The sequence below is a fragment of the Zootoca vivipara genome, chromosome 6 (genome assembly GCF_963506605.1).
Source record: "Zootoca vivipara chromosome 6, rZooViv1.1, whole genome shotgun sequence".
Classification (NCBI taxonomy): Eukaryota; Metazoa; Chordata; class Lepidosauria; order Squamata; family Lacertidae; genus Zootoca; species Zootoca vivipara.
This window is the reverse complement of record NC_083281.1, coordinates 73717200-73739710: the sequence shown is the minus strand read 5'-3', so window position 1 is coordinate 73739710 and position 22511 is coordinate 73717200. Positions and strand designations below refer to the sequence as shown.

General features: G+C 46.3%; 1 protein-coding gene across 1 annotated transcript in view; it reads left to right on the top strand.

Moving 5' to 3' along the window:
• ACOT7 (acyl-CoA thioesterase 7) overlaps positions 1-22511 on the top strand; it is a 67272-nt gene that overhangs the window by 24154 nt on the left and 20607 nt on the right. Inside the window, exons 5-7 of the mRNA XM_035119371.2 lie at positions 268-382; positions 5069-5155; positions 17363-17479. Of these exons, the coding sequence (XP_034975262.1) occupies positions 268-382; positions 5069-5155; positions 17363-17479 (319 nt within the window). The remainder of the gene's footprint in view (positions 1-267; positions 383-5068; positions 5156-17362; positions 17480-22511) is intronic.

Here is a 22511-nt window from a genome sequence, read left to right as displayed (position 1 = left end):
GTTGCTCCTGTCCACTCCCATTACCTTAGGGAATTCCTTTCTTGCCATGTCTTCAAAGGGGCAGTGTGTGTCCTCTTAAACAGCTGTATAGAAAAACTCTCTGGCAACTTCCTTTCTCCACTGGTGGCCCAAGGGGACATTTTCTTGCCTCCAGTGGCACTTCATAGCAACATGAAGCAGTGGTGGTGATGTAGCCAGTGGGGCAGAAGTCCTTGTCCCTTCCCCTCTGACTTGGGATGACCAGGTGGCCCTTCTGTTTCTTCTCAGTTTGCAGAGAAGGCGCAGGAGGAGGAAGGGAGAAGGCGCTACGAAGAGCAGAAGCTGGAACGTTTGGAAACAAAGGAGAGGAACGGGGACGTCATCATGCCAGTGATCAACCCAGGTAAGACGGGCAGTCTGAGTTAACGCCGGCTCCAAAGGACATGGTGAGGCTTAGCAGAATCCTTTGCATCTTTACATGCAACTAACTTCGGGGCAGGTATTTTTGTGAGTGAGCAACTGCAACCCATCCCCAAACTACTAACTGATTTCTAAAATGTTATACCTTTCCATGAATCATGCCCAGGTGCAATCTCTAAGGGGAGTGACAAGAAGGCATTCCGTGGGGGGCTTGCCCCACCGCCCCCGGGCGTGGTGGCACGAGCCGCCGCCATCGCACTGCCGCCGCCATGTGCAGCGGATCCTGCGTTCGTGGTTGCAGTGGCGGAGGAGAGATCCCATCTGTGTCTGTACGGCGCTCGAGCGGCTCCTACGGATACCTCGGCTGCAGCCACGAGCAGAGGATCCCGCCGCTGTCTGTATGGTGCTCGAGCAGCTCCCTCGGCAAGCTGCCCCGCGGCGCATGCGCGGTGCCGCTATGTACGGCGCATGCGTGTGCGCCGTACGTACAGCGCAAGCGCAGAACATAGCAGCACCAAACCAGGTGCTGGTTAGCCTTCCTTCGCCCCTGCCCACACCTGAAACATGGGTGGCATCTTTGCTACAGAGGTGGGATATCTGGGATTGTAGTTCAGTGGGTGCTTCCTGAGAGTCAGTTGATTGTGATTTGACAACTTCTTAGCTAGTCACCATGAAAGCTGGATCCGTGTTGCATTTCCTGCTGCAGAGCCTTTCTGATGACAGTGCCAGTTTGTGTGTGAACCTGGATGGGACCTGGCTCAGTCTCTCAATTTGGCTCGCAGAAGCTCGCAGGGACCCAGGCTGAGAATCCCAGGTTGGAGGTCTAGAACTTCCATGCATTGGGACTTTCCCCAGAGGCATGTGCTCCTCTTTACCTACCCCACCATAAAAGACAGACTTCCTTCCTCCTGCTCCAATGAAAGCCCAAAGCCTGTCTTTTGGGGAGTGAAGAGCCCCAACCGGTGCAATGTGCCTGGAGCAAGATGCTTTCGTCTTCCTTCCACCACGAAAACAGTTGGGTTCAAAGCCGGCTATTTTAGTGCTCAGACTGTCTGCACTCGGGTATTTATAGATGACCATGCAGCGGTGTGCATGCAGCCCAGGAACGTGTCATTCTCCCTCTCCCCATCGACTGGAGGAGACTGTTCAGTGGATTTCTTCCCAGACCCGTGAGCGGCAACAGTCATGCCTTCTCTAAAGCTCATGTGATCGAGTGAACTTGCAGAGGTAGGAGCTCCGAAGAGGTGACCTGCAGGACTATTTTTGTCTCTGTGAACAGAGCCCTCCCCACTTCCACACTAGCTTAATTTTAGGTGTCTTTTAGTGCAGGAAGAGCACAGGGGATTTGTGCTGCAGTTGCCTAGCAACCCACCACAAAGGGCTGGGGGGGGGGGAGAGAGCTCCGATCTCTTTTGTCATGTCCAGGAGGCTTTTAAGACGAAAATTTCTACAGAATGGCAGCAAGCTTCCTTTGTTTGGAAGCTTTAGGATGGGGCACAGCTGTCTGTTTCCACAGTGAATAGACTGTATGTTCTACTTAAAGGTCGTTGTCTGCGTTAAGGACATTTGAAGCTTGATGTGCCCCAGACTAAAGGTGTGTTGGGAACTCCCTGCCAAGTGAGGTATCTTTGGACTTGTGCTGGGAGAGAGCCTCATGCAGACACAGCAGAGAGGAATGCAGGTTCTGCCCCTGCAGGTGGGTGGCAGACTGGCACCTCTGGCTATAAACACCAGCAGTGCAAGGCTATCAACCTGCTGCACTTTAGGGTCCAGCTCAAGTCCTGCCTCCATCCATGGATGACAGAGATCCTGGGTTGTTATTATTCATTAAACCTATTAGTAGGTTTGTTTTTTACAACAGTAACAAAGTGACTGAACAACAGTAACAAATGCATTAAAACAAGCACAAAACAAGACAGAGAAAAATCTAAAACTCATTCAAGTTTAAACAGAAGGTACCTGCTGAATCTCTATTGGCAGAGCATTGCACAATACTGTGCCGATGACACTAAGACTGTATTTCTTGTTATCGAGTGAGCCTCACCAACTCGGGGAATGGCCAACGATGCTCCTGCAGATGATATCAGAGCTTGGATATAAAGGTTCAGGCAGCTCCCCAATCCCAGATCCACTACTATCTGTGTTTAGACCAGGCTTTGTAACTGAATCACTCTTAGTCACGCTGATTTATTGTGAGAGGGACAGGGGGAATGCAACTGTGTTACTTCTGCTCAATCTCTCAGGGGCTTTTGCTGCCCTTGGTTGTGAAATCAGCCTGGACCAGCTCAGTGCGATGGGTATTGGAGGCACCGTATTATGATGCTTCTGTTTGTATCTTCAGGGCTGCTGCACTTGTGTGCAAGGGCTGAACAGGCTTTAATAGAAGGTAGCTTTGAGGATGGCTGGACATTGATAGAACCTACATGGTGGGAGGGTGGGGAGCATATGGAAATTGTGCAGAGCTAGTACGGGCGAGGTTTGGAATGGCAGGGGCTTGAAATGATTATTGCTGGGTCTGTGTAATAATTCAAAGTGTTGATATTGTCTTATAAAGCATTAAGCAGCTCTGGATCCCAATACCTCAAGAACTGCCTCTGCCATAGGAACCAACATGGCCCGTGCGATTGTCACCTGAGGCCCTTCTTCATGTGCCCATTGCCAACCCTCCATGGGAGGTTCAGAGGATGGCAACATGAGAGCAGGCCTTTTCGGTGGTGGCTCCCCATTTGTGGAATGCTGTTTCTGGGGAGGTGTGCCTGGTGTCATCATTATATATCTTTAGGTGCCAGGCAAAAGCCTTCATCTATATTTGGCCTTTTAATGAATTTTTTAAAATGAATTTTAAAAATTGATTTTAATGTGTTTGTGTGGGTTTTTGTTTGTTTGTAAGTCTCTGAGCTGCCTTGGGCAAGAAAAAGCAACTCACCAATTCAATGAATGAATGAATGAATGAATAAGGAATAAATAATGGATTAAAACTCCCATGTGCTATTTGTGTGTGTGTGTTTGTGGGCACTCTGGGATCATTTTCAGAGGTGTTGGAATCCCATCCTCCTGGAGGAGACCCCATGCAAGGCAGCATCTGAACTCTACAGTAGCCTTCTGGTGAACTGCTGCCACAGACACTGCTTCTTTCTCTCAGTTTATTTGCCTGGTGGGCAAGGAAGGGCTAGCAAGCAGCAACATACCCCCATATGCAGTGATTCACTCACCAAGCATTTTGTATTCAAATGCCATTGGCTACATGATGTCCAAAAAGAATGAAGTCATTGTGACTTTTTAATTCCCATATGAAATCCGTACTCCTTTTCTGAAAATGTAACCCAGATTCCCTTTAGGTTCAGACACTTAATGTTAGATCGTTTACTGAGCAGGTCATTCTCTGAAGTCTGTCTTGTGGTGGGATGGGGGTTGTTGTGTTTGCTCTTCTCTTCATCTCCTGGCATGCTACTTAATCTGGGTGATCAGGTTAATCTCTGGGAGAGTGAAAGTCTTGGCATGGTTGATTGGTGTGAGATATTGACTGAAGGTTGGGGGTGAGGCTACATGACCTTCATATCCCATTGCGCCTTGTAATCCTGCAGTGAATGCTCACAGCTTACCTTTCTATCTCTCTTGCTCTCCTTGCTTCACAGATAGACAAAGAAAAGGTAAGATTGTTCTGACTAATTAACACTGTTAAGATAGGGAGGCTTCTAAGTGTTGGCTCTCTTATTCTTGGCTGTAAGATTTGTCAAAGGAAATAACTCTCTGCTTGGCACTATGGGGGCAGATCCTCTTAGTGTTTTAAAGTTCATTACAATTTGCTTAAAGCAAATTATATTCTTTAAAAGAAAAAAAATCTTGCCACACAGACCTCTCTGAGGCAAGTTTGCTTGAATGGATTTGGTTTAGAGGAGGCATATAATTAAAAAAAGTTAAGGTTTGCTTGATTTCTTAAACTTTTTAGCATTGAAGGACTGGGCAGGTACTGTGCTAGCCAAGGTGGATCAGATCCGTCCCCCCCTAGGCAGTTGCTGCAAGAGGGGAAAGGATCTGACAGCCAGAGCTCAGCTGAAGGGAGTCCCTTTCCTCTGCTAGTTGGAGAAGAGCAATGGTGCTAAATATTCTGGATGAGAAATGTTTGTTCCTTTGCTTAAAAGCTATATAGCTGGATGAGTAGATGATTTTTAAAAATCCATAAGGTTTCACTGGTCGCAAATAGTGGCTATACATTTGATTTCACCTGTCAGCCGTGTTGGTAAATACACATATTTCAAAACTGCTGCCTCTTCAGGTGGGCTTTCGTAGTCTGTTCTGACCCCTTTAAGGCAGGGGGTCAAACATTGCTGCTTCAAGGCGTCTTCCATTGATATGTGGTGTACACTGGGCATCACACTGCGACCTGTTTCCCAGCATTTCCTTGGAACTGAATTGCAGGGGAAGATTGATCAGAGAGACGCAAGCTGTTTTTCAGGGAAGCTCCTCTGCCATTATTATTCTTACTGCGGATCCTGACACAGTTGCAAAAACTGGTAGCACAACATTCCCCAAGTCTGAATGCACCCTTAATCTGATCCAGCAGATCTCTTCCTCTGTCCTTACACTTCTGTGAACTCTAAAACATTCTTTCTGTGGGGCTGAATTAATTTGGTCTTCTCATGGTCTGTGCTCTTCCTTCCCGTTACAGAGCCATATACCGTTGGCTACAGCCAGTCCAGCTTGATCCACCTGGTGGGACCATCTGACTGCACCATGCATGGATTTGTGCACGGAGGTAAGTTCCCAGTCTGTGTCCAGCATGGCTTTGATGTGCTCTTTTGGTGCCACACTGTGGCTCTGCCAGACGTCCCGTCATTTCCTAGAAAGTCCTGGGTGAACCCTTTGAGGAGGTGCCTGTTGATGCTGGTTTCATTCATTTACTTATATACTGCTTCCTGTTTCAGCAGAAATCTCTAAGCAGTTCCTTGGCATCAACTGCCATGTAACCTTTTCCTTAACTGCACCCAGGCCTATCCATCAAGTTCTGCCTACTCTTCCACACACCCCTTTGTTCTGTTGGACTTCCATTGGAGGCTTTCTAGACAGGAGTTGTATGTTTGTAATGCATGAGGGCCGCAGAGGTCTCCTACACCTGTTTTGGAACTAGTTAGGGGCTTGGGAGGCTTGAATCAGGAACCTCAGGATTCACGGCTAGGGTCTTCTCTGGTAAGCTGGCTAGAACCATACGAATTCAGGCGTCTAGACACACAATTTCAGGTTGTGTAAACATTGGTGCCTGCAATTGCCAGTCTGTGTTACAAAGCCTCTGGGTGAGAGGATGGAATGGTATGTCTTGCTTGCTGTGCTTCAGGTATCTCCTTTTTCAGTTACCAGCTCAGGCAACTGACTTCAGGGATCCTGAATGGGAGAGGGTTCCCCCCCCAATTGGCGGAGGAAGAGGAGTGTGGGGGGAGCGCAGCACAATCCCGGTGGGGTGTCATCGCGGCTACCCTCCTACCCACGCTGGGTGCCACGCCCCTACAGGCAACACGCCACACCCCTGTGGGTGGCGCGCCACGCCCCGGGACACTTGCCAGCCCTGTCCCCACCTGTTCTCCGCCCCCCCCGGAGCCGGAGCATGAAGTTCTGCCACTGCCTCCCCCCCAAGCCCCCAAGTCTGGATTTAGGTTGCTGTCCAGTCCCAAGGAGCCAAAGGAAGATCTCTTTAATAACATTGTATGTCTTGTTTCTTCTCGATGTAGAGTTCTAGTGGCTTCGGTTTTTGGCCTTCTTCCAGTTGCATTGACTGGATGGATCCATTACATTAAGCTGACCGTTCAGTCAAAAACAAAACAAAAAAACCCCAACCATTCTAGGAAATGTGTTGAGAGACTGAATTGCTTCAAATTTCCCAGCAAAATGCAACATCTGTCGGTTTATGCAAAACGCCTCAGTTGGCACAGGCTCGCTTTTCTAGCTGCAGCTCAGCATCTTACTGGTGGCTACATCAGCTCTGCGCAGTTTATTCTACGTGTGCTGACAAATCCTCAACCAACCTCCCCCAACCTGGCATCCTCCAGATGTTTTGAACTACAGTTCCTATCAGCCGTGTGTGTGTGTGTGTGTGTGTGTGTGTGTGTGTGTGTGTGTGTAGAAAGGAGGAAAAAACAGTGCAGCTCAAAGAGAATGGAATGATGTCTTTTTCTCCTTTACTTCTAAAGAGATCAATGGAGGGGTGGATGGCAAAATGGTTTGCTCTTAATAGAGGTTGTAAAACCATAACTGCTGGTATTTTTGATGCTTTGCAACAGCTGCCTCTTTCCTAAAATGCTGCACCTGCAACTTGACTGTTTAGCAAAATTGATTTTCTCTTGAATAAAATGTTGGCAGGCGTGTGCGGGTCTGTTTTGCAGGAACAGTTTTAAGCATATTATGGTAAGGTTGGTTTTTGGCCAAATTAGGCCTAGTTGGAACTTTCTCCTTTAAAAAATTCAAAATTGCCTTGTGCCATTTTCTGTGAAAAACATGGAATTGCTCAAGGCTAGGAAGAGTTTGGGGAATAGAAGGGTGAAATATTGTGGAGCTGTCCCTCCCCCCTGGGCCTGCATGCTGTTCTATTAGCAGGGCTGGGACAAAATAAAAATAAAAAGACCTAACCATGTTGGTCTGTGAGCTATCAGATAGATCTAATAATCCAGATTTGCAGCACTTTAGAGGGCAGATGAGAATATAATGCTGGTTTCAGGCACTGGATAAAAAGATCATCCCCCCCTCCCCTGCCGTCAGCTTCTCTGAAACTGATGCTTCAGTAGTCGTTCTCACTGGGATGCAGTCTGGCTAGCAGTGCACTCTGCATATCTGCTCAGGAGTAAATCCTATTGAGTTCAAGTAGGTACAGTATAGGATTGCAGGCTTCACGCTGCACAGTTCATTGGCTTCCAGCCAGCCATTGTGTGACTTGTGCCTTTCCCAGGCATCCAGATGGAGCAGTTGGGAAGAAAGTAATAATGGGAGCTTTGTCAAGCTCACTGCTTGGTGTTTGGAGTGTTGTTTGCAGTGCCTGTCATTTCAGCGTAGCAGCTTTGGACGTGCAAGATCAAACTTTGAGTATCAGCAGAAATCGCAGCATAATTGGCAGCCAGGAGGGCCTGACTGGCAAAAGACAACAGATGTAGCACAGAGCGTAGCCCTGCCTTGGTGTTCTATTTTTAAAAGGCAATGGAAGTCACGAGATCTAGGAAAGAGCCCACCAAAGCCCCAGGGTGAGAACCTTGTCCTAAAATCCACCGTTGACTCTTAATAGATTCTCGCAAGCAACCGAGGGGGCTGTCTCTGTTAGGGTGGGCTTGGTGTTCATAATAAAGCACCAGGATCCATCCTCAGCCCGAGGAAAGGCCTCAGCCTGTGTCACAGAAGAGCTGTGTCTGAGATTTCTCTGCTGATCAGACTGGTTTCAGTCAACCTTGGTGACCTCCAAATATTTTTGGACTGCTGCTGCACTCATCAGCTCCAACCGCCAAGGGGGCTGTATAGAAATAAGTCAGTAGGGCAGGATCAGTTATGTGTGCAGGTCCGGTCTCCTCATCTGAAAATATATATACAGTATTGTAGATCTGCAGATGGTACAGACACAGGCAGCCGAAGTGATCCTCACAAGATCAGACCCAAGTCTTTGTGACTTCTTAGTTTAGAAGGGGGGGTGACTGGGGGGGGACATGGGGAGATTATATGATATATGGCTGTAGAATTACGCATGATGAGGAACAAGTGTGTTTCATAATACTGGCATTTGGGTGGTGATCCAATGAGGAAGATTGGGGGTAGCTTCAGGTCTGGCCGAAGAAAGCACTTCTCCACACAGCACATGGTGGGTTTTTATTTATTTCCCCCCACCAGTTGTGGTGGTTCTCACTGGCTTTTTGGGTGGGGGAGGGTTAAATTTGTGGATGTAGATGTTTGACACCAGTTAATTCATCGTTTGACAGATTGTGAGCCACTTTGGGCACAGCCTTGTGGAAAAGCAGCTTGCGAATGAATGCTGTCTGAATAAAGCCTCTATGGTCAGAGGTAGTGTACTTCTGTTTCCAGTTGCTTGGAAGAGGGCTGTTTTGCTTGAGTTCCACAGAGGCATTTCATTGTAGAAACCAGGATGGAGGACTAGAGGGTGCCTTTGCTTGGATCCAGCTATGGGGCTCTTCATATGTTCTGACAAAGCTGCAGGAGGAAGACAAAATGGGCAGGTGCTGGCATGGGCTGCAGAAGCAATATGTGGACTGTGCTCTGTTGTTCAGAGGCTGCAGTGCAGGCAGTGCAGGTAGGAAGAGGCTGTGATAGGCTGAACTGTGTCTGGCTTGGGGTCTTCCAGCTGCCCAAGATCCCGCATGTCAGAGGAGGGCTAGCCAAAGTGCTCCCTACAGGTGGTGCTGGACTACAGCTCCCATCATTCCTGACTATTTGCCATTCTGGCTGGGAGGGCACTAGGCTGGCAAAAGGCTGAAGCAGAGTAACCTAGATAGATGTGATGGTAATGCCATTCGTTGGGAGTTTTCTTTTAATCAAAATTTAAATCTCCTGCTTGAATGCAGATGAGGTGGTGCTTCTAGTGGTGCCAGCAAAGAGAAGTGGTTGCTATAGAAACTCTTCATTATGAAGACTCTCATTGGTAATCTAGACCTGTGTAATTAAAACACACTTTGGAGAAGGAGGGGGCTCTCAACTTTAAAATCAGGTCTTGCAAATTAAGTGGAAGCCTTTTGACGGGAGGATTGTGCCGGAGATGGAACTGACTTGCTAAAAAACCCTGTCTCTTGCCTCTAAAAAGAAAGAAAACTATATGTGTGACTTAGAGTAGAATCCTGGTAACACCTTCTCCCATCAAGCTGGCTCAGGAGTAGAATGGCTGATGGATGCTAAGCCCTGGTGACCTCACTGCCCATTCTGTACTTGGGAACCAAAAAGTGGCTGTGAAGACATTTGACACAGAGAACGAGCAATCATGATGCAGGGTTGTCTTTTGTCTTGAGCATATATGAATTCAAGTATCTAAAAAGCACCTTCCCTCTTCCCCAAGGCATTGACTCCCAGTGACCTAATAAACTTTAGAAAAAGACTCTCTGTCCTCCCCACTCTTTCCACCTGTTTACAAACACACACAGAGAGACTTTTTATCCACAAAAGACTCTAGTACGTGTGGTTAGGAAATTCTGACCAAGTGATGCTTCTGAATACCAGATGCTGGTTGCCATCACTGTCTCCTATTTTATGTGCTGCATGAAGAAGTCCTTTCTTTTATCTGGCCTGAATCGCCTGGGCTGGGGTGCAGCATATATGATGGGTGGGCCCTGGCCTCGAAAGCAGGGTTTTTTGCACATACTTTGGAATCACTGCTTGTTGTTTGCAGCCACAAGGCACTAAACCTCTTGATGTGGATGGGCGTGTGCTGCTTTCCACTCTCCCTTTTGCTCTTCTTCCACAGCCCTTCCGCCTCCCCCCCCCACTTAACTCAGCTTAAAATGCACTGATTACAGCTGCTTCCATTCTTCCAGGTTGCTCCCCCAGCATGGCACCCTGGGTGCATTGCAGCACTGATCCACACTGCACGTGCTCCTCTCCTTTTTTTTGCCTCTCACAGTACACCACAGGCTCTCCCCCAGCAGGGGGTAATGGCTTAACTGCTCGCCCTGGCAGTGTTCATCTTATTGTTTTCCCCACAAGGGGTGGTGTGTGTGTGTGCTGTTACTAGCCAAGGCCTTGCTGCCCTCGTGATGCATGCAGGGCCAGCCAGTCCCCAGGGTGGCTTGATTAATTGGCCATCACCGCCTGGTTGGGGGCAGCGGCAGGGCAGGGGAGATGGATGCTTTGTTTCAAGGCCTCCTCTGCAAATCAGGGTTAATGCGATTTCATCTGTCTCTGGCAGGCTAACACTAATAGGGCAGCAAGCAGGCAAGAGGAGAGCTGTGCTCGGGAGACATTGCTTTCCAAGCGACTCAGGAGCAAATCATTCCCTTACATTTTTACCCAGCTTCTTGCAAGCGCAGGCCCAACTCTCGGGTTGGCAAAAGATCTGTTCTAATAAGGGGTCAAGGAGTGGCTCTTCTCTCTGAGTTGAGCTTGGTCGTCCTTCATGGGGTCATGGGCTTCATTTTGCAGCATCTTCAGTTTAAAGGTTGTGAGGTAGCAGAGCTGGGTTCCTGCTGGAGACTTTGGGGAACCAGTCAGAATGAACCAGAATACTGCTTCCATCAGCTGTGCAGTGACAGCTGAGATGGCTGGGGCTGGTGGGAGTTGTCACCCAAAATGGCTTGGTGGGGGCACCAGGTTGGTGAATACTGCCTGGAATAGGCAATGTTAGGCTAGGTGGACTAATGGCCTGGCACAGTATTTGCCAGCTTGCTATGCCTGAAGAGTATCTCAGTCCCAAGAAAGTAGCAGCTGGTTAACCTGTTTAACCTCATGATGCATCTCTTGGGGATGCTGCAGATTAAATCCTGTGGTCCCATCCAGGCAGTGCATGCTCTCTACTACTGAGCTGTAACTCCCTGCCAATTTTTGGACTTTTATCCCACTTCAGGCACCGTGGCTATGTTCTCCATTCTTTGGCATGGAGAAACAAGAGTTGAATTAACTTGGAAAGTGGGCAATATCTGTTGTTTTCCATCCCCATCCTTGCTAGGTACATTTTAGCAGAGAATCGCTTAGTGGTATATTGGTGTGCTGTAGTGTGTGCTGCAACTTTCCCTACTCTATTGGTATATACTTCTCTGTTTCAAAGCAGAAACAAAAAAACTCTGGGCTACTGTCCTATGTGTGTGCCCATGCCCATTTGCATCTTGTATTTAAAAAGAAAACATCCCCAAACCTGGAGTGAGTTGCCTGTCAAATAGACACCCTGTAATTTGGCTGCCATCTATGAAATGACAAATCTCCTCTTCTCCCACCAAACATAAAATTACTGAGAAATGCCTGTGTAATTATTCTTGTTCTCTTTAGGTGATAGCTTGAATGAAGTGGCTGTAAATGTTGGGGAAACGTGGATGCTGATAGAAAGGAAGGGCAAGGTTAAAAACCTTAACATATCCTGCTAAATGAACTTCTTTATAAAATGGGTGAAGGTCTCTGGACAGTTTTGGGTCTGTGGGATGGAAACAGTTTTATGTGATGTTCATTGCTATCCACAGGCAATAAATCTCTGCTCCATTGTTGAAGGGTAAATCCTAAGACACATTTTTGAGAAACTGAAAAATGTGTGGCCTGTACGCTCCATGTTGCAGGTCAAAGCTTGCTATGCACCCCTTGCCTTATTTTTAAATTTTATTTCATCAACTCTGTCCCATGTGGAGTCCCCCTCCCCATCCTAGGTCATAAGAAGAGCCCACCAGATCAGGTCAGTAACCCATCTAATCCAGCATCCTGTTCTCATAGTGGCCAACCAGATGCCTCTGGGAATCCAACTCTCCTCTTCTGCAGTTTACAGCAATTGGTATTCAGAAGCATTGCTTCCTCCAATTGTGGAGGCAGCAATGCTTCTGAATACCAATAGCCATCAACAGCCATGAATTTGTCTAATCCTCCTTTAAAGCCAGGTTTGAGTCCTACTCAAAGCTAGTCTGATAAAAAAATAAATAAATGGTAAAAGCCTAAAGCAGCAGAATGGAGGAAGATGGAACAAAAGTTAATCTACTCCAAAATTATGGTGAAGCAAATGAGCTTATAATATACCAAACATTAATAAAGCTGGAAGCTTGGAAGCTGATCAGAAACCAGCGGAGATCTAATAATATTGAAGTCGGTGTTCCAAAGGGGACAACCCTACCCGTTGCAGACAAAATTGGCCATTTTGTGCCTGCTGACATTACCAAAGGCAGCCTCACACGGTGTAGCTTTGATGTGATCCAAGTGTGACAGTGTGAAGACCTGCTTTTTATAAGAAAGAGCATTGCTGTTGCACAAGCTGAAATTCTGCAAAAGCTTGTCATGCCACAACTACTGACCTGATGTATCAAGGAGCAGAGCTTGGGTCCAGGAGAACTGTAAGCTGCTCGTGGGTGGGTGGGGGCACTCTTGCCCTGTAGGACCACCTGTGTCCCTATAAATCAGGATTTACCAAACTTTTTTCTTATTTGGTTTAAGTCTCAGTTTGTTAGCCCACATCCAATTCATACCACTGTGACACTGGTTCCAGACGTCCTCTCTGAGGTCACATGGAAAGGGGGGGGGAGAGAGAGAGATTGGCACTGTACCAACTGTGCCGCCCCCCGCCGCCGCCGCCGCCGCCAAACATAGCTAAATGCTGGCACAGTTTCATAACAATGAGTGCAAAGATAAGATCATGGTTTGCATTTGAGAATACAGTTCTGATTTTTAAAGCTCTCAGGTGTTATCCCTGGCTGTGTTTTGAGACAGACATAAGCATGGCCCATGTAGTCCAGCCTCTTGTTCTCGCAGTGGCCAAACAGAAGCAGGACCTGAACATGAGAACGCTCTCCCCTCCTTTGGCTTTGAGAAACTGGTGTTCAGAAGCATTATTGCCTCCGGCCATGGAGGCAGAACATAGCCATCCTGACTTAGTAGCCAATGTGGCAGTGAATTCCATAGTTTAACTACTGTATTTGAAGAAGGACTTTCTTTTATCTTCCCCGAATCCTCCAATGTTCAGCTTCCTGGGGTGTCCGCAAGACCCGCCCTGCCGATGATGAGCTTTGCTTAGGACAGATCCCCACATTAAGGAAGAGAGGCAAATGCCACTTAAACGGCTTCCCTATAGTGCATGATTCCCCCATAACATATAGGATCACTTGTCCCTCTCTCCGTGCTGCTACATCAGTGCACTGCACATTTCCATCTTTGCTTCTAGGGAAGCAGCATGATGGGGGAAGTGACGGTCCATGTTTTAGGAAGACAGTACGCTCTTCCTCCTGTTGCTGTTGCTTTAACAGCAGTGCAAGGAAGGAAGTCACGGTTCTAGTGAGCGTGCACTTGCTAGGGTATTTTTAGTAACTATTAGCTTCCCTGTCAGTCGGAGCCACATTGCCTTGCTTCAGGCTGGGGGGGGGGGCTGCATCTCTATGGAATACGCTGAAAGCAAGTAGTAAAAGAAATGGTGTTGCATCTCTCTCTGACTTCCCAACCTGTATGCTGTTTATTTCACAGGCCATGATGCTAGGCAGAGAGAGAGAGAGAGAGAGAGAGAGAGAGAGAGAGAGAGAGACTTGCAAGCCATTTCCCCATGTCAATCTGATTCTGTTGTCCCATTCTAAAAAGCCTGATGTCTACCCACACGGACCAAATGAAGTGGTATGCAGGCAGTCTTTCAGAAAACCAGCATCAGACCAAATGCAATAGATCGGATCAGGAGATTATTTTAATTGATTACAAGGAGCACAAGGCAGCACATATGGTTCTCCCTTTCCCCCATTTTATCCTTACAACAACCCTGTGAGGTAGGTCAGGCAGAGTGAGGCAGAGTGACTGCCCCAAGGCCACCCATTGAGCTTCATGGCTGAGTGCGGTTTTGAACCCCGGTCTCCCAGGTCCTAGTCCAACATTTTTAACTGCTGCGGCTACTGCTGGCTCTCATACAGAAGGAGGCTTTGCTGTCTACAGCTCCCTGTGTCTCCCAGTGGGACACATGCAGGGAGCCTGGGGCCTGCAGTGGGATGGAGAAATGAGGAGGCTTTAGTGGCCCTGTCTCACTCAGTCCTAGTTTGACCCTTTTAACACTATCCCATGCTGGTTTACCCAGCCATCATCTCCTGTGGAGGTGCTCAGGAGCATGGTTGGATGCAGTCCCAGATATACCGTATTTTTCCATGTATAAGACTAGGTTTTTTCCCTTAAAATAATGTCGAATTTTTGGGGGCGTCTTATACATGGGTAGTAAAAAATACACATTTTTTTTTCTTGAATTGTAGTCCCCCAATTCAATTATACATGGATGGAAAAATACGGTGGTTGTCTATTCCTCTGTTGTTTCCAGCTAATGATAAAGAGAGCAGGATGCTTGGAGCATCCCTCTGTTCAAAATGCACTACCCAGAGTGGCTTGCCTGTCACCTAATTTATTATACTTCCAGGACCGAGAGAACCTGGGCAGTCTTCTTTTTTAATCTCTCTCTTTCAAATATAGGTACGCCTGGAATTTTAAAGGCCTGTAAATCTTCAGTGCTGCTGTGAACTTTGCGTTGTGGTTACATTTTCGATTTTGTGCTGCATTAGATTTTCATAGTGTCCTTTTTGTGTACAGCTACTTTTAATTTGTCCCAGAAAACTCTCATTGTGTTGCATATATGTATAAAAAGAACCGTAAGTAAATAATTTATTCCCCACTCTTCAAGATTCGGGGATCAAAGCAGTAGTACCAAAATTTCAAGCAATTCATCTCCCCGTTTGGTTTTGAAAATGTAGTATAAGCACTGATAACTGGGAAACACTGGCCTGCAAGTGCTCCAATTGGAGAACAGGCTTTACTTTGTCTTCATGGAAGACAATCTTACTCAGCTACGAGTGAGAGAAGCTACTTCACAACCTCCCCTCCCAAAGGCCTTTATGCCACTTAAAATTCTTGTCAGAATAGATGTTGACTTGTGCATAAGTCACCGCGGCCCTCCTCTTTCCCCCTCCCCCTCCCCTCCTTTCTTACCTGCTGTGATGAATGCTCCACTTGCCTGTAACACTTGCTGTGCTTTGCCTTAAATTGCTTTGCCTGTTTTTTTTCTGTAGAAGAATGGCTTGGCCTCTTCTTTTATGTTCCTTAAACCTTGTGGGGAAGTGGAAATTGAAGCCTGGAGGAAGAATGCAGGCTTCCTTTTGATCAGAGACCGTTCCAAAGGAGAGTCTGGAGGATAGGAATTCTGTTTCCCCGCAGACCTTAAATTTTCAGTGCATTTTATTGTCCTTCCAAAATCAGCTACATTTTCTCTGAAGATCTTTGGGCCTTGTTAAGCTGCAGTATGTATTGTGCACTTACTTGAAATGTTTGTGTCCTGCCGTTCCAAAAATGGCTGTTGGGCCCAACAAAGAAAAAGGAATTTGAAAATACAGTCTAAATGCTTAAAACATTATTACTTCAAAGAAGAAACAGCAATAAAAGAGCAGAGGTAAACTCAAGAGTTCACTAAGATCACTAGCAACCAAATACCTTCCTTAAAATAGGTCTTCATCCTACAATGGATGACCCTCCAGGAAGGGGCGAGGCAGATCTCTTTGGGATGGGTATTCTAGATTCTGGCTGTGCCCAACCCCCAAAGGCCTCTCTGGTCAATCAGGATTTTGGAACTCTTAAGAGTTGATATTAAGAGAATGTGGTCCTTTAAGGTCTAGCTAGCTGTGGATCTCTGTCTTTAGCTCTCATCCACTTTCTAGAATGCAGATAACAAGCTTCCACAGAAAGGCTTGATAGCACTCACTGGCTGCTGCTCCTCGACAGGAAATTGCTAAAAACTGGAAACAAGCCTCAAACTTGTCTCTCTGTCTGCTTTGTTCGACCGAGCCTGGAGAGCTTTCTTGGCAGAAAAGCTCACAAATGAAAGAAGGCTGCACAAAGGCCTAATTAAACAAGATTTATTCATCAGAATTTGGTTCACATTTGTAGTACTGTATCTGCTGTGAAACGCACCAATCTGTATACTCCCATCTGGTTCACGGATAAAAGTTTGGAGGATCTGCTCTTTGACAAAACACTAACTAATGGCCTGCCGGGCTGAGCCTGCCATGTCATCATGGAATATTTCAATGTTTATGTCATGGTATGACTCCTGGAACGTTGTTATATTCTTTGTTCTTTGGCTTTTCCTGTTTTGTTTTGTTTTAAACAAACATACAAATACAGTACTTTTTTGGGGAAAAGATCCAGCTGCTGGAGGGAAGTTGGGGTGTTTCCTCAGTGGTGTTATTGAGTGCTGAAAACCTTAGCTCGTCATGTGTAGCTAATTCCTAAGATAAGAATTCAAGGCTGCTGGGAAGACATAACCTCTGCTTTTTGAAGCCCTACCAGGGCTGTGTCCATACAGCAGTTGATTCCATTTCCCTGATTTCCCCCAAACTGTTGATTTATGCATTGTATTTGAGCCTTCACGTGGTGTAAAAGCCACTTCTGGAAAACTGATGGAACATAGTGCATGTTTAGCGCTCATTTCCCTGTTGTTTGATTCCAGGAGAGATCTGTTTGCAACCCCCTTAAGCTGGCAAATTGTGGGAGCAAAGTGACAAAATTTGGGGCAGTATACCGGCATACAACTCTTCCTGCTATTTTTGTGGGTGTGGGGATCATGGGGGAACAAAAACATGCCTGTGCGGAAAGCAGGGAGAGATTAGTGACATTTTCTAATGACATTTGTTTTTATGCCACCTGTGCCCACTGGCATGAATAAAATGTAGCACAGCATGCCAGTATAGTGGTCAAATAGCCAGAGTTCCATAACCTGCAATGTGAAGGGAATGTTTAGAAGGGAACTGAAGGAAATTATAATCAGGAAAAGTAAGGCAATATTACCATGTCTGAATGCATCCTTGCTCATGCCTCTAAGCCCAGATATGAAGGAAGCCCCATTCTGGCTTCAGAGGCACGTCATATGCTTCTGAGCCTGCCCCCCCCCCCATCCTGAAGAGTCAGAAACATGTATGCTTTAAAATAACGTGAAAAATGATACACTCAACCTGCTGAATTCTGTGGGCTGTACCAGTTTCTGCACTTCCATAGAGAAGTTGCAGGATTCATTTTCTGCAGCCTGGAAGAATGGCCACCAGGATAGAACAGAGTAATTTCTGCATGCTCCCAAACAGCAGCTTTCCAGTCCTTAAAGAGGAAAAATCTGAAAGGCTTTTTGCAGGTTCTGCTGAAGACTTAGGAGCCGGGGGGGGGATGTGGGGAGCCCAGTGGCTGAGGGTGGGTAAGGGCGATTGGGTAGTTTATTGCCCAGAGTGGCTGGGGCAACCCGGTCAGATGGGGCAGGCTTCCTCCTCTTGTGGCTGCCTCAGTTAATAACTGGTCATTCTCTTTCCTGCAGGTGTTACTATGAAGCTGATGGATGAGGTAGCTGGGATCGTTGCTGCTCGCCATTGCAAGACCAACATAGTCACTGCATCTGTGGACGCCATCAATTTCCATGAAAAGATTAAAAAAGGTAAATTGATGGGGATGGACATAAGCATTTCATTTTTTCCATTGCATTTACACTTTCATGGCCCAAGACACTGGCCTTACTCCCAAGTCGGACGGAGGGTCCAAAGACTTGAGGAAGGAGAGGACCAGATGCCTGAACTGCTGCAGGAGACAGCAAATTGGCTACCCTGCTAGAGATCTCCGCAGGGAAGGAGGAACATAAGGAGGTGCCTTATGCTGAGTTGGACATTGGTGGATCCAGCTCAGTGTTGTATGCACTAACCAGCAATGTATCTCCAGGGGTTTAGGCATGGAGCCCTATCATGAGGTACTGGAGATGGCGAACTGGGCTTTTTGAATGCAAAGCTGATGTTCTACTATGGACAATTCATCCTTCCCCAGTGAAGAGTCCTTGCAGGCAGTGAGGTCTCCTCTGCTCCTGAGAAATAGTTTCACCTCCCAGATTCCCTTGTATCCCTGTAGACCACTGTGACCAGCTAGGGTGTCAGGAGGCATCCCACGCCTGAGGGACTGCATGCTTTCTCCTAGGGGGCAGGACTTCACACGCCCCTTTCTCTGCACTGCCCATGTCAGCCTTGAGTTGGCTCCAGGCAAGCCATACTCCAAGCTCCCTGCTGGTCAGCCAGTCACATCTGGCCTGAAGGTGCTGCCAGCCCACAGGGAGCTCTCTGTGGTCCTGACAACTTGCTGCCCAGCCTGCACTTTTTGCCTATGCCCGGCCTAGAACATCCCTAGCGGAGCACTGCTTCTTCCGCTGGGTTTTTGTTCCAAATACGCTTGCCGTGCAAAGACAAAGGGAAACTGGGTGGAAGGGAGATCTAAATTCTGCTCTGCAGAATCCCACATGATTATTATTATTATTTTATGTATTATATTTATTCATATCCCACCTTTTTCCCAGACCAGGATGCAAGGCAGCTTACGTGTATTTAGATATAGTACAAAAAGCTAAAAGCATATGAAAGATAATCTTTGAAACAACAATTAAACTGCAATAGAATTAAAATAATATGAATATATATTTGAAAATACAGAATGTACATTGCATTGAAATGCAGCAAAGGAAGGTGATCCCAGCATGGATCTTTGAAAGCTGCCACATCTTGTCTCCTAGCAGGGAGGGAGAAATGCCTGGTTTTCCAGCAAGGGCATGGAGTGTCAGTGGCCTTCCAAGCAGGGCTGCATTTCCCACCATACTGAACCAATACTGAAATCTCTGTTATGTGTATAGAGAGAACTTAGAGGTCAGTATATATTTCCCCCCCATCTCTCTGCTGAATCAGGCAGAGAGCCATCCAGTCCAGCTTTTGTTCCTAAGAGGGGTGAGCCTCAGGCAGGATGAGAGCATGATACTGTAGCTTTTTCCTTCTACCTAAATACTAGGTGCTCCAGGCAATGACATGCTGTCACTGAACCATGCAGGGGTGCAGCAGGCAGCCTCCCTTGTGGGCACATCCAGCTGGGTCACAGGAGCCCTCAGCTGTTTCTTTTGATCCACAGTGTGCCCCAGCAAACCGTGTGGGTAGTGTTGAGACCCTTTGAGGAAAACACAAGAAAACATTAGTAGAGTGTGGGAAGGAGCCCCCACTCTTGACTCAGTGATGTTTACCTTTGAGTTGAGAAGCAAGCCCTTCCCTTCTGACTGTCAGTGGCCGTGTTGACTTTTGAGCATGTTCTGTTTCTGAAAGCTTGACTGGATTAAATTAGCTCTCAAAATCTTTATGGGATAGAATGTGGGTCAGAGGTGATTACCCCTGCGTGGAGAGAAACAGCCTCCTGAAAGGCTGACTTTTTCAACTCAGTGTTGGGTCTCTGACTGCAGTGGAAAAATCCCACGAATTTCAGCAGGAGTTCATAGAGTTCCAATTCACCATTGTTCTCTTTGAGCTACCAGCTTTTTCCTGGCAACATTGAGGCTAATCTGAGATCTGTAATGAACACCCCTGACCTACCGCAATAAAACTTTTTTTAAAACAACAACAACAACACACACATATGCACATAACCTTCTCTACATTAAAGCTGGGAGAGAATTTAGTTTGCTCCAAATTTTAAAACTGGCATATCTTAATTCACACTTCCCAAACCTAATATACAGATCAGATTGTAATGATCCTGTAGAGTTTGCTAGACGGATCTCTCCTCAAAAAAACATATCAAAATGCATATGAAAAAGGTGTGTGTTAGGATAAAATACCTTTCAAAGCTTGAAATAAAATACTTCATCGCAATATGTATCTAAATACATATTAAATTTTTTGTGTGTGGATTTCTGTTTTTGTTTTGTTTTTTAGAAAATTGCAGATTAATGTGGAAACAGGGCAGGACAGAATTAGGATTAAGCAATGACAAAATTGACAATTGGCATAGTGATCTGTCCATTCCTGCTTTCTGAAATAGGAAGTGATTAAAATGACCCAGCCTGACTTGCCAGTTTGTGGGGTGCCTTGTTGTCGGTAGGGCTTTTCAGCCTTGCAGGTATTAATCAAGTGCTAGGAAGCCAAACCCTTCCTAAATGGAGATGAGCTTCTTGCCTAGCCAGGCTGCGTGCTCTTCTTTCTCAGGGGTGAACTTGGAAAAAGCAAGCTGCCTTTGCTCCCACCCACACGAGCACAGTAAAGAATAATTGCCGCTTGTCTGTCCCTTTCCCAAGGCAAATTCATACCAGAAGTGACAGCTCACCAGCTGCAAGTCACTGGGGTGGACGCCTTTCACAGCTGACTTTAAAATTACATGAACCCTGGGACTTGCCTCTTTCTCTGTCAATGTTTTTTTTTAAAAAAACAACAACACACAAACGAAATTTATTATCCAAACCGGGCAATTGGCATGGAAGCAACCAGCTGGGCAGGGAGGCAGTATGATTTCACTCCCATCTTCATGTTTTACATCTGTGTTATTTACCTACCACACAATGCAGTTGAGAATGGAGGCATGCAGGATATGTTCCTTTCTTGACATTTTTATTTTAGTGCTTAATCCTCTAGAGATTTTGTTTGTTTGTAGGCGATGTTTATGCTACTATGCTGGAATCAGATAGGCCCCTGTCAAGTCGTAGTTCAAAAGCAAAACAAAAACCAGGAAAAGTATTTCTTTTTGTTTTTGTTGGGGGGACATGTTTGTGTGACAAGGTATTAAGGTTTGCTGTTTACAGTAAAGTTGGCCAGTTATGCAGGGTTTGGAAGTCAATGTTAATTTCAATGTTGATAGATTGCTGATTCATTTGTCCCCTTTTTCATATGGTTGCTGGAGATATGAATTGAAAAAAGCAACACATGGGGACTAAAACCTCAATTAAACCTTAGCTGCTGCTTCAATATAAAGGAGTTGTTTTGTTTAGATGAGCATTTCACTACTTTGAAAACATTTAGATCTTCTCTTCCCCCCTCGCTGACACCTTGATCCAGCAGTGTTGCATTTCCCCCGCTTACATTAATTGGGGTCTAACTGGCCACAATAACCTTCAAAATAGCAAGTTATCTGTTCTAATTTTTGCACTCAGGGGAAAATTGCTGAGCGTTCTAGAATGCGGAATCAGGAGATGACCAACAGTGCTGATCCTGCCTCAGTTGCTAGCACAAAGCCATCCATAGCACACCGAAAACACTGAGTGGTTGCAGAGCAGTTTGGTACATTTATGTGTTAACAAATAAATCTGCCGCCGCCACTGCAAAATTGTTGGGGGTCTTGTGCGGGGGTGGTACAAACCATTTGGGTAGGCCATGGGTTAGCTGCCACTCCCCTACAGAGAATGCAGAGATGTGTGATCTCAGGCCCCAAAGTGGCCCCCAGAATTCTCTTATCAGCCCCTTGGAACTCTCCCCAGGCCACACCCCTCATTGGTCCTGCTCTGCACTCTCCTGACATGCTTTTGCCTGGCTGGAACATGTCCTTGAACTGTGCTAATGCCTCCTGCTTCCGTGGATGGAGGGGTGTGTGTGTTCATGTTCAGACTTCCATGTGACTGGAATGTAGCCTAATGGAGGAAGGTTAAGAGCCACATTGTTTCATCTGGCTTTGCCCAGCAGGGTATTGGATAACTTTGTTTACAGAAAACTCCATGAGAAACACATACACCTGGTGCAACAAACTCTGGCATGACACATTCTGTGACTGAGCCTCCAGCTGTGTTTAATTCCAAATGCGCTCCTTTTGGAGCAGAAGAAGACAATAACATTGCAAGACGGCTTCCACACCTCCCGGGTGTCTTTGCTCCTGCCTTTACCTGTCTCTGGGGTATTTGCTACATAAGAAAGGAAATCATGAACCTGTTAAAATGTTGCCCAAATAGATCTTATGAAGAAGTATTAGACATGCACTGGAGATGAGCTGTCCTTGTGGAGAAATACCAGCAGTTCCCAAATGTTATCAGGCTTGGTGTTAACCAAATAACATCTAATATGTGTGCAGAGAATGCTGTGCTGAGTGTGCCATCTTGTTACAGAGCTGAGAAAGGTTCAGATAAGGGCAACGAGAATTGTCAAGGGATTGTAGCACCTCCTCTATGAGGAAGCGGTTAAGCATTTGATTCTTTTAGTTTGTGGGAGAAGGTTGACATGATGGAGGTGCATAAAATTATGCAATGAGAAGTTGTCTCATAATAAGAATTCAGGATCATATTGTGAAATAAGAACATAAGAAGGGCGTGCTGGATCAAACCAACGGCCAATCTAGCCTAGCATCCTGTTCTCACACTGGCCAACTAGTTGCCCCCAATGGAAACCTGCAAGCGGGATCTGACCACAAGAGCACTCTACCACTGTGTGGCTTTCGCTGTAGAAGCAGAACATAGCCATCATGTCTAGTAGCCATTGATATCCTCCATGAATTTGTCCAACCCTATTTTAAAGGAGATTTGGGCTGTAGATTCAGGACAGACAAAAACAAACTGACTGCCCATTCACACAGTGCAGAAATTTGTACTTCACTGCCATGGGGTGTGCTCATGGGCGTCTTTAAAGAAGGATTAGACCAGGCATCCCCAAACTGCGGCCGTCCAGATGTTTTGGCTTACAACTCCCATGATCCCTAGC